General features: G+C 44.4%; 1 protein-coding gene across 3 annotated transcripts in view; it reads right to left on the minus strand.

Annotated features, from left to right (window-relative positions):
• Positions 1-15062: 15062 nt before the first annotated feature.
• Positions 15063-16133, minus strand: part of POLR3F (RNA polymerase III subunit F) — a 49287-nt gene continuing 48216 nt past the window's right edge. For all 3 annotated transcript variants that reach the window (XM_030196239.1, XM_030196240.1, XM_030196238.1), the window contains one exon: positions 15063-15834. In XM_030196239.1, coding sequence (XP_030052099.1) covers positions 15757-15834 — 78 coding nt within the window. In that variant the 3' untranslated portion in view covers positions 15063-15756. The remainder of the gene's footprint in view (positions 15835-16133) is intronic.

Raw genomic sequence — 16133 nt, forward strand, 5'->3', positions numbered from 1 at the left:
CACCCGATATGCTGCACTCAGTTTTTCAATATGGGATTGAAAGGTAGACAAATCACATTATACTTAAAGAAATCCTGATTTTATCTGGAGTCTATACAGATCTAGGACATTTCAGTTTATAACTTGCCATACAAAAAATTTTGTATTCAAACTGTGGTGTTACTTCGAAGATGGCCGCAAGCTGTTAGGTTGCTGCGACTCTTGTTCTCCCCCCAAAAATGCCTAAACGAAGAGGGAGATTAGCGGGAAGGGCTTCCCCGCTAACTCCCTCATTACCTGGTCCGATGGATCGTTATTTGAGATCGCAGGGAGTTCACTGCGACGGCGAATCGCTTCCAGAGGTGTGCGCTGGCGAAATGGAGACTTCGGCGCTCTCTGGCTTTGATGTTAGTCTTAGCCCTGCCGAACGCACTCCCCCTCCCCAGTCGATAGGCGCCAGTTCTTCTGGATTCGACGGGGTCCACTCCCGTAGAGGTTAGGGGCCCAGAAGATCGTCGAATCGAAGCTTCACTTACTACAGAGGTGGGACTGGAGAGCAGTTTGCCCGTGGAAACGTCGCGAACTGAGGGGCAGAGTGAGGACCGAGACCAGCCTGTAAGGTTTGAACTTCCTAAAGAATTTATGACTAGACCAAAAGATGTGACATTAGAAGCTTTGTGGGACCTGGTTTCCAACCTAGGACAAGTTTTCCTCAAGCAGATAAACGATGTACAGCCTAAAGTTAAATCTCTGGAAAGCAATTTGGTAGAGAAAGATGAACAGATTAAAGACTTGAATGGGAAATTTGTTAATTTGGATCAAAGAATTATGAAGCTTGAAACGGCACAACCTATTATGATGAAAGATTTGATGAGTCTTGGAGACAAAATGGAAACTTTTGATAATTACACTAAAAATCATAATCTAAGATTTGTCAACTTTCCTAAACTTCAAAATGTTGCTCCTATGGATATGTTGAAACGCTATATGCATGAAAATTTATCAATTCCTGAACAGAATCTACCACCAATGACTATGGTTTATTATATTCCTGGGAAAGGAACCACTCAACCCGAAGCTCCGATAAATGTTTCTCTTTTGCTTGAGACCTCAGATACCGAATTAGCGACTGCAGCTACATTGGTGGCGACAGTCGCACTATTACCAGACAAGAATTGGATCTTTTGTCTGTTTTTCCGAAATAAAGATAAACCCTTTTTGGGTTTAAAAGTTTTATTGTTTCCTGATGTCTCCAAGGAGACACGACGACGAAGGAAACAATTCCTGCTCCTTAGGCCTGAAGTTCTACACTTGGGGGGTACCTTTTTTTTAAGGTACCCCTGCAAGTGTATAATAAAGTTTAAGGAAAAAAAATATGTATTTACAGAGCCGTCTCATGTATCTGCATTCATAACCTCAGTGAAAGTGGATAAGCGTTAATTATAAGTGTTTGCTCCACTTAACAGTACTTGTAGAATTTCTTTTTTGATTAACCTTTAGCTATTTTGGCTCCAGTAATTTCCTGAAATCTTAGATCACATGTATGGACTTGAGTATAGTTTTCCTGTTAATGTGAAGCTTTTTAAGCCTCACTTTTTTCCTTTTTGTTTTACTTTCTTTACCTAATTTGTAGATTATTAGATACTTTTCCTGAACAAGAGGATTGTCTTGTAAAATATTGGATAATATTAATAAAAACAAAACAAAACTGTGGTGTTACTTCAGTTACAGCAATACAAAATCCCTCCACTGCCACTTTGTGAAATTACACAAAACCTGCCATACCATAACAGCACTAACTCTTGGAACCCAAACAGCAAGAGCTATGCCTTTTTGCAAAGGCAACACTGCAAAAATAACGACTGACGAACATCATCAAATTGCTACAGATTCCTTCACAGAAACTACATGCCAACAGAATTCCTCACCTTGGTCACACACATACATAGATTAATGCTCACCAATAACTGAATAAAGGACCAAAATGTTGAAACCGTAACTCCAAGGAGCCACAATCTCTGTGAGTAGTATAACACAGGATACATAAATAGAAATGCATTTCTTCCTGTACTGAGCAAAATACAAAGGATGTCAGCAGCTAAACACTGAAAGTAATACTGGGGTGGTCTCAATCTCTTTCCATTTTATTTTCATTGGGCCGCTAAGGCCTTTTCCAAATTCTCTGTTTGTTTCCATTCTTCCTTACAATTTGTCTGACATTAATAATTTCCTTTCATCTTTATTTCCCATTCCTTTTCTACTCTGCTTCTCTATCCATTCATAGCTAGGTATCACCTCTTCCTTTCCCCTTCCTTCTCCAGTCCTTATTCTCCCTTTGTTTTACTTCTTATTTGTACACTAGCTCTCCATTCTCCTATTCTCAATTCCCCCCCCCCCCCCCCCCCCCCGTCAACTCATTTCATCCTTCTACTCACCTTTTCAATTGAACAATGTAGAAAGTGGATTACATCACTATAGCCTCAAAACGCAAGCGGACCACATCCTCTTCAAAAAATTGCTGAAAACTTACTTCTTTGTTAAAACGTACTCACCTAGCTACTCTGCTGCTTGATACTCCCTTCACGATCCCCCACCCTGCTTAGTTCCCCATTGTTGCTACTGCTCCCCTTGTCTATTCTTTGTCAACCTTACAATATTTTCTTAAATTGTAAATTTCCATATCATCATGCTGATCAATCCATAGACTGGTGGGTTGTGTCCATCTACCAGCAGGTGGAGATAGAGAGCAAACTTTTGCCTCCCTATATGTGGTCATGTGCTGCCGGAAACTCCTCAGTATGTTCTCTATCTCAGCAGGTGGTGGTCACACACAGCAGCAGCTCTGGCTAGGCCTCCAAGCCTAATTTTTAGGTTTTGTTGAGTGCCTGGGGTTGAGGGCTCTTCTTGAGCAAGTGCAAACCTGGTGGCGCCAGGTCCCTCCTTTTCTCCCCCCTCCCTCTGGCTCCGTAAAAAAAAAAAAAAAAATTTTGAAAGTCCTTAAAGGCGTTTATTTCGACGTTTATTTAAACGTTTATTGCAGCTACTCACTGGGACACCAGGTCGTTACAGCTCGGAGCGGAAAGCAGGTAATTTTTACCTTTTTATAGCGGGCAGGGGGTTCCCCGATTGATCTCCACGTGGCCTATGGCGTCGGAGGGCGAGGGCGCAAAGAGTCGCTCCCCGGATTGCTTGGGCGCTTCTAGAGGGGATGCGGGGGTCTTAAAGTCTGATTCGCCCTTGTTGGGGGACAGTTTCGTGACCGATGAGTGTCCCGGTCCTTCCTCCGGTGTGGCGGTTTTTCCCGCCATAAACGCCCATCCCCCGCTGCTCGCCTCCGCCATCTTGGCCGGCCACGCGGCTCGGACGGCTTCTTCTTGGGCCGCCCTTGAGGTGGGAGACATTAATGCCATTAACGCCCTTAATTTGGGCGACGGCACAAAAGCGGCTAAAGTTAAGCGCCGTTCTTCCCGTGCGGCTCCTTCGCGGAGTGTCGCGCCGGACGCCATCTTGGATGCGTAGCATGTCTCTCCCCCGCTTTTGCAAGCGCCGGTTGAGGGTGCGTCTAGGGCTGTAGCCCAGGCTGCGGAAGTGCACAGTCTGGGGGGTTTCTCCCCCGAGTTTGTTTTGCTGCTGCATGAGGCCTTCCTTATGCAAAACGCTGCCCCTGCTCCCTCGTCTGGTAAAGAGGTTGAGGCCCCCGGAGGTAAACGCCCTCGGGTTGATTCCCAGGCCTTGGAGGACTTTGTCTCCTCCGATGTAGATGAGGGCAGCGTATCTGAGTTCTCCCAACGGTCCTTTGCGGATTCCTTGGAGGAGACGGATCCCCGCTCGGATGGAGCGGATGACCCCTCTGCAGCGCGGCTCTTTAGCTCAGAGGATTTGCCCAACCTGTTAGTGCAGGCCATGGGCATTTTGAAGATTTCCTCTCCGGAGGACGTCTCTCCCTCAGCCCCTGTTGGCTCTGCCATTATGCTGGGGACGAAGCGCCCGCCTAGAACCTTCCATGTGCATGATGCCATGCACACCTTAATTTCGGCTCAATGGGATGTCCCGGAAGCGAGCCTTAAAGTGGCTAGGGCTATGTCCCGACTCTATCCTTTGCCTGAAAGTGAACGTGAGGCCTATCTGTGGCCTACCGTGGATTCTTTAATCACTGCGGTGACTAAGAAAACGGCGTTGCCGGTGGAAGGTGGCACGGCCCTAAAGGACGCCCAAGACAGAAGATTGGAGGCGGCCTTAAGGTCGGCCTTTGAGGCGGCTGCTTTAAGTTTGCAGGCCTCAGTTTGCGGCTCCTATGTGGCCAGGGCGTGCCTGACTATGGTGCAGCGGGCTTCCCCCTCGGATCATTCCTTGAGGGCTGATTGGCTGGCCCTGGAATCGGGCTTAGCCTATTTGGCAGACTTGCTGTATGATGTCTTGAGGGCCTCAGCTAAAGGCATGGCTCAGACAATCTCTGCGTGGCGGTGGCTTTGGCTGAAGCATTGGTCTGCTGACCACGCCTCTAAATCCCGCCTGGCTAGATTGCCTTTTAAAGGCAAGCTGCTCTTTGGGGTCGAGCTGGACAAAATCGTGACCGATCTCGGCACGTCTAAGGGCAAGAAGTTACCAGAGGTCAGGGCTCGGGCTAGTACTCGCCCCGGTACCTCCAGAGGACGGTTTCAGGAAGCCCGTCGGTACCGCCTGGGCAGGTCGGGCTCCTCTGCCCCCTCTTCCTTCAAGAGGAACTTCTCCCCCAAGCAGCATTCCTTTCGCAGAGACCGCCGTCCCGGAGGTGCTCCCTCCGGTCCTCCCCCAGGGTCTCGTACCCAATGACGGGGCCTTGGTCCACGCCCCAGTGCAGATTGGAGGACGGCTGTCCTCGTTTCTGGGCGAGTGGACCACAATAACTTCAGACGCTTGGGTGCTGGAAGTCATCAGAGACGGCTACAAGCTAGAGTTCTGCCGACCCTTAAGAGACGGGTTTGTACTCTCTCCCTGCAAGTCTCCGGTCAAAGCTGTGGCAGTGCAGCAGACCTTGGACAACCTGATCCGCCTGGGTGCGGTCGTTCCGGTGCCAGAAAATCAGCTTGGCAAGGGGCGTTACTCCATTTACTTTGTGGTACCAAAGAAAGGAGGTTCTGTACGGCCTATCCTCGACCTCAAAGGGGTCAATCGGGCCTTGAAAGTTCAGCACTTTCACATGGAGACTCTCCGCTCGGTTATAGCGGCAGTGAAGGCAGGGGAGTACCTGGCATTCTTGGACATCAAGGAAGCTTACTTGCATATTCCCATCTGGCCTCCTCATCAACGCTTTCTGCGTTTTGCAGTCCTGGGCCGACACTTCCAGTTCAGAGCCCTCCCGTTCGGGTTGGCTACTGCTCCGCGGACCTTCTCCAAAGTAATGGTGGTCATCGCGGCCTTCCTGAGGAAGGAAGGAGTACAAGTCCATCCTTATCTGGACGACTGGTTGATCCGAGCCCCCTCTTATGCAGAGTGCGGCAAAGCTGTGAACCGGGTGGTTGCTCTTTTGAGCTCCCTGGGGTGGATCATCAACTGGGAGAAAAGCCAGCTGCGCCCAACTCAGTCCCTGGAGTATCTGGGAGTTCGATTCGACACCCAAGTGGGCAGAGTGTTCCTGCCAGACAATCGGATTGTCAAGCTTCAGGCTCAGGTGGACCAGTTCCTAGTAGCCTCTCCTCTTCGGGCTTGGGACTATGTGCAGCTGTTGGGCTCTATGACGGCCACGATGGAAGTAGTGCCCTGGGCCAGGGCTCATATGAGACCACTACAACACTCTCTGCTGCAGCGCTGGACTCCGATGTCGGAGGATTATGCTGTGCGCCTTCCCTTGGACCCAGCAGTGCGCAAGGCGCTGAGCTGGTGGACGCAGACAGACAAGTTGTCTGCAGGAATGCCTCTGGTGACCCCGGAGTGGATTGTCGTCACGACGGACGCCTCTTTGTCGGGCTGGGGAGCCCACTGCTTGGGAAGGACAGCGCAGGGGCTCTGGTCTCCTGCAGAGGCAAAGTGGTCTATCAACCTCCTGGAACTCAGAGCCATTCGGTTGGCGCTTTTGGAGTTCATCCCGGTACTGGCGTTGAAGCCAGTACGGGTCCTGTCGGACAATGCCACGGCTGTGGCCTATGTCAACCGCCAGGGAGGTACCAAGAGCGCCCCTCTAGCCAAGGAGGCCATGAATTTATGCCAGTGGGCGGAAGCGAACCTGGAACAGCTGTCAGCGGCCCACATTGCCGGAGTCATGAATGTCAAGGCGGACTTTCTCAGTCGCCATACCTTGGAGCCCGGAGAGTGGCAGCTATCTGCTCAGGCATTCTTGGACATCACGAAGCGCTGGGGCCAGCCGAGCCTAGATCTGATGGCGTCATCAGCCAATTGCCAAGTGCCGCGCTTTTTCAGCAGAGGACGGGACCCTCGATCCCTGGGAGTAGATGCTCTTCTCCAACAGTGGCCGACACAAGAGCTTCTCTATGTGTTCCCGCCCTGGCCCATGTTGGGCAGGGTGCTAGACCGGGTAGCAAAGCATCCAGGCCGGATAATCCTGGTGGGTCTGGATTGGCCCAGACGTCCCTGGTATGCGGACTTGATCAGGCTCTCAGTCGACGATCCTCTGCGGCTGCCAGTGGAGCAGGGCCTGTTACATCAGGGTCCCGTGGTGATGGAGGATCCCTCCCCCTTTGGTCTTACGGCCTGGCTATTGAGCGGCAGCGTCTGAGAAAGAAGGGCTTCTCAGACAAGGTCATCGCCACTATGCTGAGAGCGAGGAAGCGCTCTACTTCTACGGCTTACGCCAGGGTTTGGCGTACCTTTGCAGCGTAGTGTGAAGCGGGCTCACTTTCTCCCTTCACTGCTCCAATTTCTTCAGTGTTGGCATTCCTGCAAGAAGGTCTGGAGAAAGGCCTGTCGCTCAGTTCCCTTAAAGTCCAGGTAGCGGCTCTGGCTTGCTTCAGGGGCCTGCCTGAAGGGTGCTTACCTGGCTTCGCAGCCAGATGTGGTGCGCTTTCTCAAGGGAGTTAATCACCTGCGCCCTCCTCTGCACTCAGTGGTGCCTGCGTGGAATCTCAACCTGGTACTAAGAGCCTTGCAGAAGCCGCCTTTTGAACCCTTGTCGAGGGCATCTCTGAAAGACCTGAAGTTGAAAGCAGTCTTTTTGGTGGCTATCACTTCAGCCAGAAGAGTTTCCGAGCTCCAGGCACTCTCATGTCGAGAGCCTTTTCTGCAGTTCACTGAGGCAGGAGTGACTATTCGCACAGTGCCTTCCTTCCTGCCCAAGATTGTTTCTCGCTTCCATGTGAATCAGCAGCTCTGTCTCCCTTCCTTTCGTAGGGAGGACTACCCAGAGGAATACTCTGCTCTCAAATATCTGGATGTGAGACGAGTTATCATCAGATACTTGGAAGTGACCAATGATTTCCGGAAATCGGATCATCTGTTTGTCCTGTTTGCAGGTCCTCGTAAGGGTGAAGGCTCACTCCACTAGAGCTCAGGCGGCCTCGATGGCAGAGGCCGGGTCCGTCTCCTTGGCAGAGATATGCAAGGCGGCAACTTGGGCATCGGCCCATACATTCTCCAAGCATTACCGCTTGACTGTGGCTGCTCGGGCGGAGGCCCGGTTTGGAGCTTCAGTGTTGAGGTCAGGGATTTCAATGTCCCGCCCTGGGTGAGTACTGCTTCGGTACATCCCACCAGTCTATGGATTGATCAGCATGATGATATGGAAGGTAAAATTATGTATCATACCTGATAATTTTCTTTCCATTAATCATAGCTGATCAATCCATAGCCCCTCCCAGATATCTGTACTGTTTATATTCTGGTTGAATTTTAGGTTCAAGTTTAGTCTTCAGTTACTTCAGGAGGACTTCGTGTTCAACTTTTTTCACTTGGATTCTTCAAGAGTTGAGACGAGTTTGTGTTACAGTGAGCTGCTGCATTCCTCTCCCCTCCGTTTTACGGGGCTGGATTGAGACTTAAATTCTGCCAGCACTCCCTCCCGCTTCGTGCGGCTGTAGGGCAGCTTTGTACCCCTCCCGCTTCGGCGGTGTTAGGGTCAGTCAGCTCCTCCCGCGGTTGCAGGATAAGCCAGATCCCCCCGCATCGGCGGGGTGGTGTCCCTCCCCCGCTCCGCGGAGATGAGCTGGACGGATTCCCCTCCCCCACTTGTGTGGGGATGAGCTGGGTTAATTCCCCTCCCCCGTTTCGGCGGTGGTGAGCTGGGCAGAGTGTCCCTTTGTGGGTGTAATTCTCTAAGTGCTGAGTCCTGCAGATGGAGCTTTGATATCGACATACTGAGGAGTTTCCGGCAGCACATGACCACATATAGGGAGGCAAAAGTTTGCTCTCTATCTCCACCTGCTGGTAGATGGACACAACCCACCAGTCTATGGATTGATCAGCTATGATTAATGGAAAGAAAATTATCAGGTATGATACATAATTTTACCTTTCCTAATTTTCTGTAAGCCACATTGTGCCTGCATGTTTGGGAAAATGTGGGATACAAATGAACCATAAATAAATTTAACTTCTATATTGTCTCTTATCTTCTACTCATTTCTACATTCTCTTTCAGAGATGATACTCCACCTCAACTCGTTCATAAGAGCAGAAGGGATTCATTGCAGTGGCTTGTTCATAAGTCTGCCTGTCTTGAATGCAATGAGTTCATCTTTCCAATAAAAGAACGATAGATTAGAGATGGGTTGGTAACTAAATGAAAGGGAAAGGTCAAGTGAAGTATGTCAGGATTGCGGGAGGTCAAAATTATTGCTGGACATACTTATATTAATATGAAATCAGCTTCTGACCTCTGATAAACTCCCCCCTCCCCTTCAGGAACCATTGAGGATGAAATGGACCAAATGGTGCTCAGAGAGGCCTGATAGCCCTTTGGTTTCTCAATTACTCCTGATTAACATACCTTTTGTTCCATATGGGAGCAGGGCTTCAGAGCAACCAAAGCCAGACATAGAGGCTCCATCACTAGGGATTTCAAACAGGACAACCTGTGAAAGTTGTCACCTTTCCTGACTTCAGAAAGTATCTGGAGTTCTGTAAAGGAAATAACTGGGAAAGAGAGAAGTTTTTGATCTCTCTCTGCTCCTGTTCCCTCTCAGTTCTTATTAGGTATAAAGCAGAGCTCATGAGGGCACTAGGGCTCTCTCTGTCTTTCTTTGTGCAGCAGAGCACAGAGCTCAGCTTGGGGTCTACTGCCCCCCCTCTCAGTGTCCAGGGCACTACGTCTCCCTCTTTCTTTCTTTCTCCCTGCAGCAGGGGGCACGGGACTCTGCTGGGCTGTCTTTGTTTCTTCTTCTTTCTCTGCACACCTCCATCTTTAGCCACCAGAGCACCTGGCTCTGCTCCCCCCCCCTTCTCAGACAGCCCTAGTCCAAGGTTTCTTTCTTCCTCTGAACAAACACCCTATCCTTTCTTTCTCCCTCCCTCTAAACACACACCCCAAGACAGCTTGTACCCTTTTTCCTGTACTAAGTGCTGTGAGCCAATACATATATGCAAATATAATATACTTTATATATCCAAATCCATGTGGATTGCGTATTCTTTGGGAACCCACTGCCTCTGTGAAGTGGATCCCGGGACCAACCCTAGACAAGGATTGCTGACAAAGTCCATTTGGGAATACGATAAATAAGTGCGTTTCTGCTTCATAGGAAAAATTCCTGAAGAAAGGCTATTGTTGATGATTGAGAACAAAACAGGGCTAATCTTAAGAAGTGAAGGAAGAAATCGATCTGCAGCAGACATGGATGTACACAGAAGTCAGGGCTTTTGATATGGTCTACTTTTAAAAATTTTCCTTATGTGTAGAGGGGGTAAGCAGAGGGTGGGGGGGGGGGGGAAGGCTTTAAAGAATTCCCTCTCTACTAGTAAGAATTTGAGAAATGTAAATGCTAAGGAATCAGAAGACACAGTGTGTGGTTAGCAAGAGAAGATGGCAAAATACTTTTCATAGTAGTGTAAAACATTTTGGATGTGATTTCTGAATGGAAATTAAAATAGTATTGCTTTTTGACTATGGAAGTTTCATTATAGTACTGTATTTTTGCTGAGTGTTATGATTATTTCTGATTGAGAAGTAATGTGTTGAGTACAGTGTTTTCTGCAGAAAGGCATGAACCAAACTGAAAAAATGGAAGTGCTAGCAAGATGAGACTTTAATAGACCCATCTGGCTTTAATTAATAGGTTATTTAGGGAATTTTACACATCATTTCCTCAGGTAAAATGTTCTTTTACTAGCCTTTTATAAAATTGGCCAGACTATATGCATCTAATCTTACGTGGATATGTTTATTTGACCTGAGCATAGCCCTTCCCAGGGGCAGTTTGGATTTACATAATACCCACACATGAATGGAAAACAAGCCAGGAAATCTGTGTGCCTCAAACAGCAGGTACTGCCCTTGGTGTAATTTTCAAAGGGAAAGTATGCACACATTACTCCTTAGAAAATCATTACATTATATTACACAAATCTTATAGCCCACAAATACCATGTTATGTTTCATGGTGGGTAACAATAACAAGGCTGAACTAACAGTTTGGAAATTCACATAATACTCACAATAGATCATATTAACCTGCAGTTTGACAAACCTTTTGCAAAAAGGTATCTTAGTAAGAATCAGAACAGATAAATTTCCTTAGTAAAGACAGTCTTCAACAACTTCCGAAACACTAAATAATATCTAACTACTCAGAGTTCAAGAGGAAGAGAATTCCATAAGGTAACTGCTTGATATGAAATTGATGAGGACAAAAATCTAACATACTTAACGTTACACACAGAAGGATAACTTAAAAGAACCTGACTACATAATCATTCAGATTTACCACAAAGATGTTATATGTCTCTCCCAAATAAGATGGAGCTATACCACATAGAAAATCAGTGTGTCTTAAGCATGTACCTGTCCGATGCTTATGTTAAAATTTTGTAAATGTACATCCTTCAAAAAGCTTTCATGTATGAATAAATTAATAGTAATTATTAAAAGGTTAAGAGGTGACCTAAAGATGCTACCCACTTTTTGTAGGGTAGCACCCCTACAAATGATTTAATCTTCTCCTACTCTACCAACCTAAATCAGTGATGATCACAGAATGAGAGGTTGCTTAGTGTAGCAATGGAGATGGTGACTTCAATTTTGTGCTAAGACTGAAACATAAGTAATAGTTCTGAAATGTTTTCCATAGTTTGGCCTGAGGGTTTCATTCCTAGTGAGAAAATGTAAGTGGTGGGCTTTATTCACTCCACCTTCTGAAAGTTACTGCTCACTGTACCTAACTGCAGCAGGAATCCTTTGGTGACTTGATGCCTGTTTTAATAGCTTATTTTAAGATGCACACTATCTGCAATGTAATGTCCAGTTTACTAAATCATAGAATTCTTTTAGTAAATTGGGTGTTCAATCAGATGTTAATGGCACAAGGCGCAGTGGGTTTGTGTTGCCTCTGGGAGAATGGCATGGGGAAAAATATAACTTGCACAGTTAAAACCTTAAAAATGTTGCTGGATGGACCAGTTTCATCATTATTTGCTGTCACTTATAATTAATGCATTTTAATATTAATAAGCTGCTTTCCATGAATCTGAATTGTGTACAGTACATTAGTGTTTTAAATGTAGTGTTAATGCAGACACACACAAAAAAAATGTAATCTGGACTCGTTGAAAAATGAGACGACAATAATACATGTTGGCAGATCAATCAACCCCTAATTATGAAAATTGGTGGCAGCCAGATCATGGTTTTGCTTGGCCCTAAAATTTCAGCATGCTTACACTTGACATTCTGCTCAATTCTGACGCTTTAATAATATGAAGAAAATAAAACAAACAAAATACACAAATGCCCCTAAACTTTCTGAAATTAATTGTAATGTTACTAGCCTTTCCCTTCCACCCCTCCTCATTGCTACAAGCAGCAGCACTGTCAGCTTGGAGAATCTGCCCTTTTCCAGGAATACACATCTGCCAGATATAGACGCACTAAATCCAACACCTGCTGCGGTACAAGGTTTAAACTATCATCACTGCCCTATATCTCCGAAAAACTGGTTCATTTGTCTTAACAGCTAGTAAGGTGCTTTACAGCTTTTTCTAGGACTGCTTTCAATTGCTGGGTAGCTAAACCCATGATGTGGCTTGATGAATTAACTGCTGTCATTTCTTGGTATTAAGATGCCTAGGCTTTTCTCATTGATTTTTGTGAAAGGCAGGTCTGCCACAAGTTTGGAAGGGACAGGCACTTACCTGAAAGAGAAGGTTAATCTTTCAGGCCACAGCATTTACACTTTAATTTGTACTGGTCTGCTGACAGCAGAAAGGACATTTCTGAATCACAAAGTGGCACAGGAACCAGCTTCTACTTCATTTCCTACTTCTGTTGCTCAAAACTTGACTTTCCAGCTTAACTCTGAAATTTTAGTGCAGCAGATTTCCTTCTTTTCTTTTACTGTACTTAACTTTTATATCGCAATCTGGTGGTTTGGGTAATATTGATGTTTGCTTCTTTTTGCTATTGATAATGCCTGCAAGTGCATGTATTCTCTCCCAGTACAGTGGTATACAATATGTATTTTCCTGGTTATCTCTAAATTTTTATTTTAAAGTACAACAAAAATACTGCTTGTTTTTGCCTTAGTGAGAGATAACATTAATCCATCACATGGACAATTAGGGCTTGTGAGCATCCTGAGTAAATGAATCTGTAGAACTTCCAGTTTGCTACATCTGTTACATACAACAGCTGCTACTAATAAAAAGGGACCAATAGTGCTAATGCTGCATCCATACAAAATGTTTTGTGCTACTCCAAAGAGAGGACCAGGGCCCTTTGCCCTTCTCTTTTAAAGGGAAATGGTTGAAGTGTGACAGTCCCTGCTCTAGCCGTAGTCCTTCATATGATCTTCCTGTATGGAATAAGGGGAGCACTAGCAGCTCATTATCCATTGGAATCACTTCTTAGTATAGGCTAGAGGTTTTCAACCCAGTCCTCTGGGCACAACCAGCCAGTCAGGGTTTTCAGGATATCCCCATTGAATTCAATTCTCCTCTCTTTCTAATGAGTACCAGAAAAAATTTAATCTAGTTAGACACAATACTGATTTCTATAAAAAGTAACTACTTTCAACTTTAACTCCTTTTCCTTTCTTTATTTTGAAATATTATTACAACAAAATTTGTATACAAAATCTGTTTCCCTTAGCCATATATCCCAAAATTTAAACCTCAAACACACTCATACTCTTGAATGCCAGTCACACTCAACCCAAACGTACTATTCCCACCTTCATCTGGAGACCTCAAAAGGTGATATTGACTTTTAACCAATCATTCAATCCGTCCTTATTTTACATTCTATGTACAACAGCATAAGACTGTTGGTAACATCAATTATTGTTAATATTTACACCATATCCTTATGAATATACCCAGTTTATAAATCCTTCATTATCTGCATAATAGCTTTGCTGGAATTTCTACACAGATTTTTTCAATACCACCAACCCCTATGCAGTTCTTATGCTGGTAGACAAGGACACTAATATTATCTCACATTCTTTAGAAAAAGTTTGGAGCACAGCGCCATGACTCCCGATTCCTGTCAGCGGCCAACTCTAGTTAAGTGGCTGTAAGAAAATTGAAAACCTTTCTTGTTCAGTTAAACGCCTGAAGACGAGATTGAGTGAAACGCAGCTACTGCGTCGCATTTGACAGAGAAAAAGTTTGGATTCAGAAAAGTATGGCATTTGTCCAAGAAGAAAGCAACAGAAGTTTTGCAAGGTGGAAAATTTTGATCTCTCAGCTGCAGACTTCAAGGTGTCTCCACAATAGAATTTTTCTAAAGAATGTGAGATGTGCTGGTGGACATGGATACTAATATTAAGGAAAATGAGTTAAAATTGAAAGTAATTACTGTTTATAGAAATCAGGATATCCTGAAAACCCCAACTGGCTGGGTGTGCCCTGAAGCCTGGGTTGAAAATCTCTTTTCTTTCTTTGGACATTGATCAGAGATGGTCTGTTGTATCAATCTATTTCACTGCTGCAGCAGTAATTAAAATAACTAAAAACAAAAACTATGCAATGTCTCGAGTGTACATAAAGGTTACTGTATGGTCATCATTGAATTTATATGCGACAGTCTCTGGGACAAAGTGATTAAAGTAGCAGATTCAAAATGTTGAGAATGGCCAGTTTTTCATGCCATGGGTCCATAAGGAGTCTGAAAATTTACATGTTTGAATTTCTGTAACTATTTTTTTTTCACATAAAGGAAGAGGGTTTGAACTGTTGTATTACAAATTGTATGTCTATTGACGCCGCTATGTTAAGGTGGATTTGTACTTTATGACTTGTCATCAATAAAAACCATTGAAACATACAAATTGTATGTCTAACAAAATTCATTTTTTTTTGTTTCTGGAGACCTTAGTTGCTTTTTCCCCAAAGATGGTCACATATGTTGACTGCCTCTTAGCAGCAAACTGAAAACTACAATTGCAAAGATTAAGCAGCAAGGTGACCACTGAATACTGTTGATGATGAGCAGATTAATGTATTGGAGTGTTAGTCTTTCTGGAGGGGAAATCAAGCTTAGCACTGAATTTGGTGGCAAGTCTATTATAATGCAAGAAGTTGACTATAGGCCTACAAAAAGGACAGATGAACAAAGAATGGGCTGATTTTACATATTAAATCACTGAAGCTATTACTTACATAATAGAAATTAAAACAATAAATAATTCTTAAATGATTTTCTTGGTTTATTTATTACATCAAAATTGAAAGCAGCCAACTGGTAATTTGAGCTCTTATCAGTCCAGGAATGAAAGGAGACACACTCTTAACTGGCATTTTCTCAGAACTTTAATTCTGAGACAGCAAAATTATGGGCTCCTTTTATAAAGCTACGGTAGGGATTCCCATGTGGCAAATGGGCTTCGTCACATCTGCCGCGCTGGGAATCACTATAGTGACTTTGTAAATGGAGCCCTTTGTGAATTACTGCTATATTAAAAAAAAAATCCTTTACATTATTCCATTCTGCAAAATTACAATTTGCAACATAACAGTACTCTACTGTTAAAAAAACAATATTATTATCTTTGGATTTGAAATGGTTTCTTTGAATTAAACTTTTTAATAATGCAAGCAGAAAAGTCTTTCTGACCTAAGATTATCAGGTTACATCTTGGGGATAATTTAACCTGGTTAACTTTGAAAGTTTAAAGCCTCACCTTTGAGTGGAATGACTTTGAAAACTAGTTAATGTTACTAAGTACATTCTGAGAGGATGCACTGTGTGCTACAGTTGGGGAAAACACATTATGATTATTTTGATCAAGGCTTTAGGATGAGACAATCAAAGGCTTCACTCTGCACTTGGAGGTTCTTCCTATTAAGTATTTCAACTAAATTTCACCTTAATACCATGTTTGGAAACAATATAAATCATACTGATTGTGATTAGCTTTATATCCTGAGTAGAAATGTTAGCCTTTGTATAGATAAACTCTTAAGTCCACCACGTCGGCATTCATCAAGGTAAAACAAAATTGATGTTTCTCTGCATAAAATAAAAATAAATATTTCCTCTGTCAAAAATCCAGTCAAGCATCAGATGAGGAAGGTCACTGCCAACTGCCTGTATGCTGGAAACGATCACCTTTGCTCTCGGATTAAAAATACAAACTGCTTCACTGAAGCTGGGTTGAGAGGTGTGGCTGTGTTGCACAGTTTCTTGTTTTGTCATTAAAATTCTAGCCACTCTGACATATATGCACAGTTTGATGGGGAAATTTCACCACCTTCGTAACAGTCATCAAAAACCTATGGAGAGAAAAATTGACAAATTGACTTAATACCAGAACCATATGAGGAGTAGCAGCAGCTTAAAGGTTAAAGCAGTAATAGCTTGAGAACCAGGGAAGCCTGTTTCAAATCTCACTGCTGCTCATTGTGACCTTGGCACAAGTAACTTAACCCTCCATTGCTTCAGGAACAAACTTTGATTGTAAGCCTTTTGGGGACAGGAAAATACCTACAGTATGTGAATATAATTCCCCTTGAATCACTGAGAAAATGTGTGAACTAAATCCAAATCCCTTAAAAAGTAATGATCCTGCCAA

This window comes from Microcaecilia unicolor, chromosome 3, assembly GCF_901765095.1.
Source record: "Microcaecilia unicolor chromosome 3, aMicUni1.1, whole genome shotgun sequence".
In the NCBI taxonomy this organism is placed as follows: domain Eukaryota; kingdom Metazoa; phylum Chordata; class Amphibia; order Gymnophiona; family Siphonopidae; genus Microcaecilia; species Microcaecilia unicolor.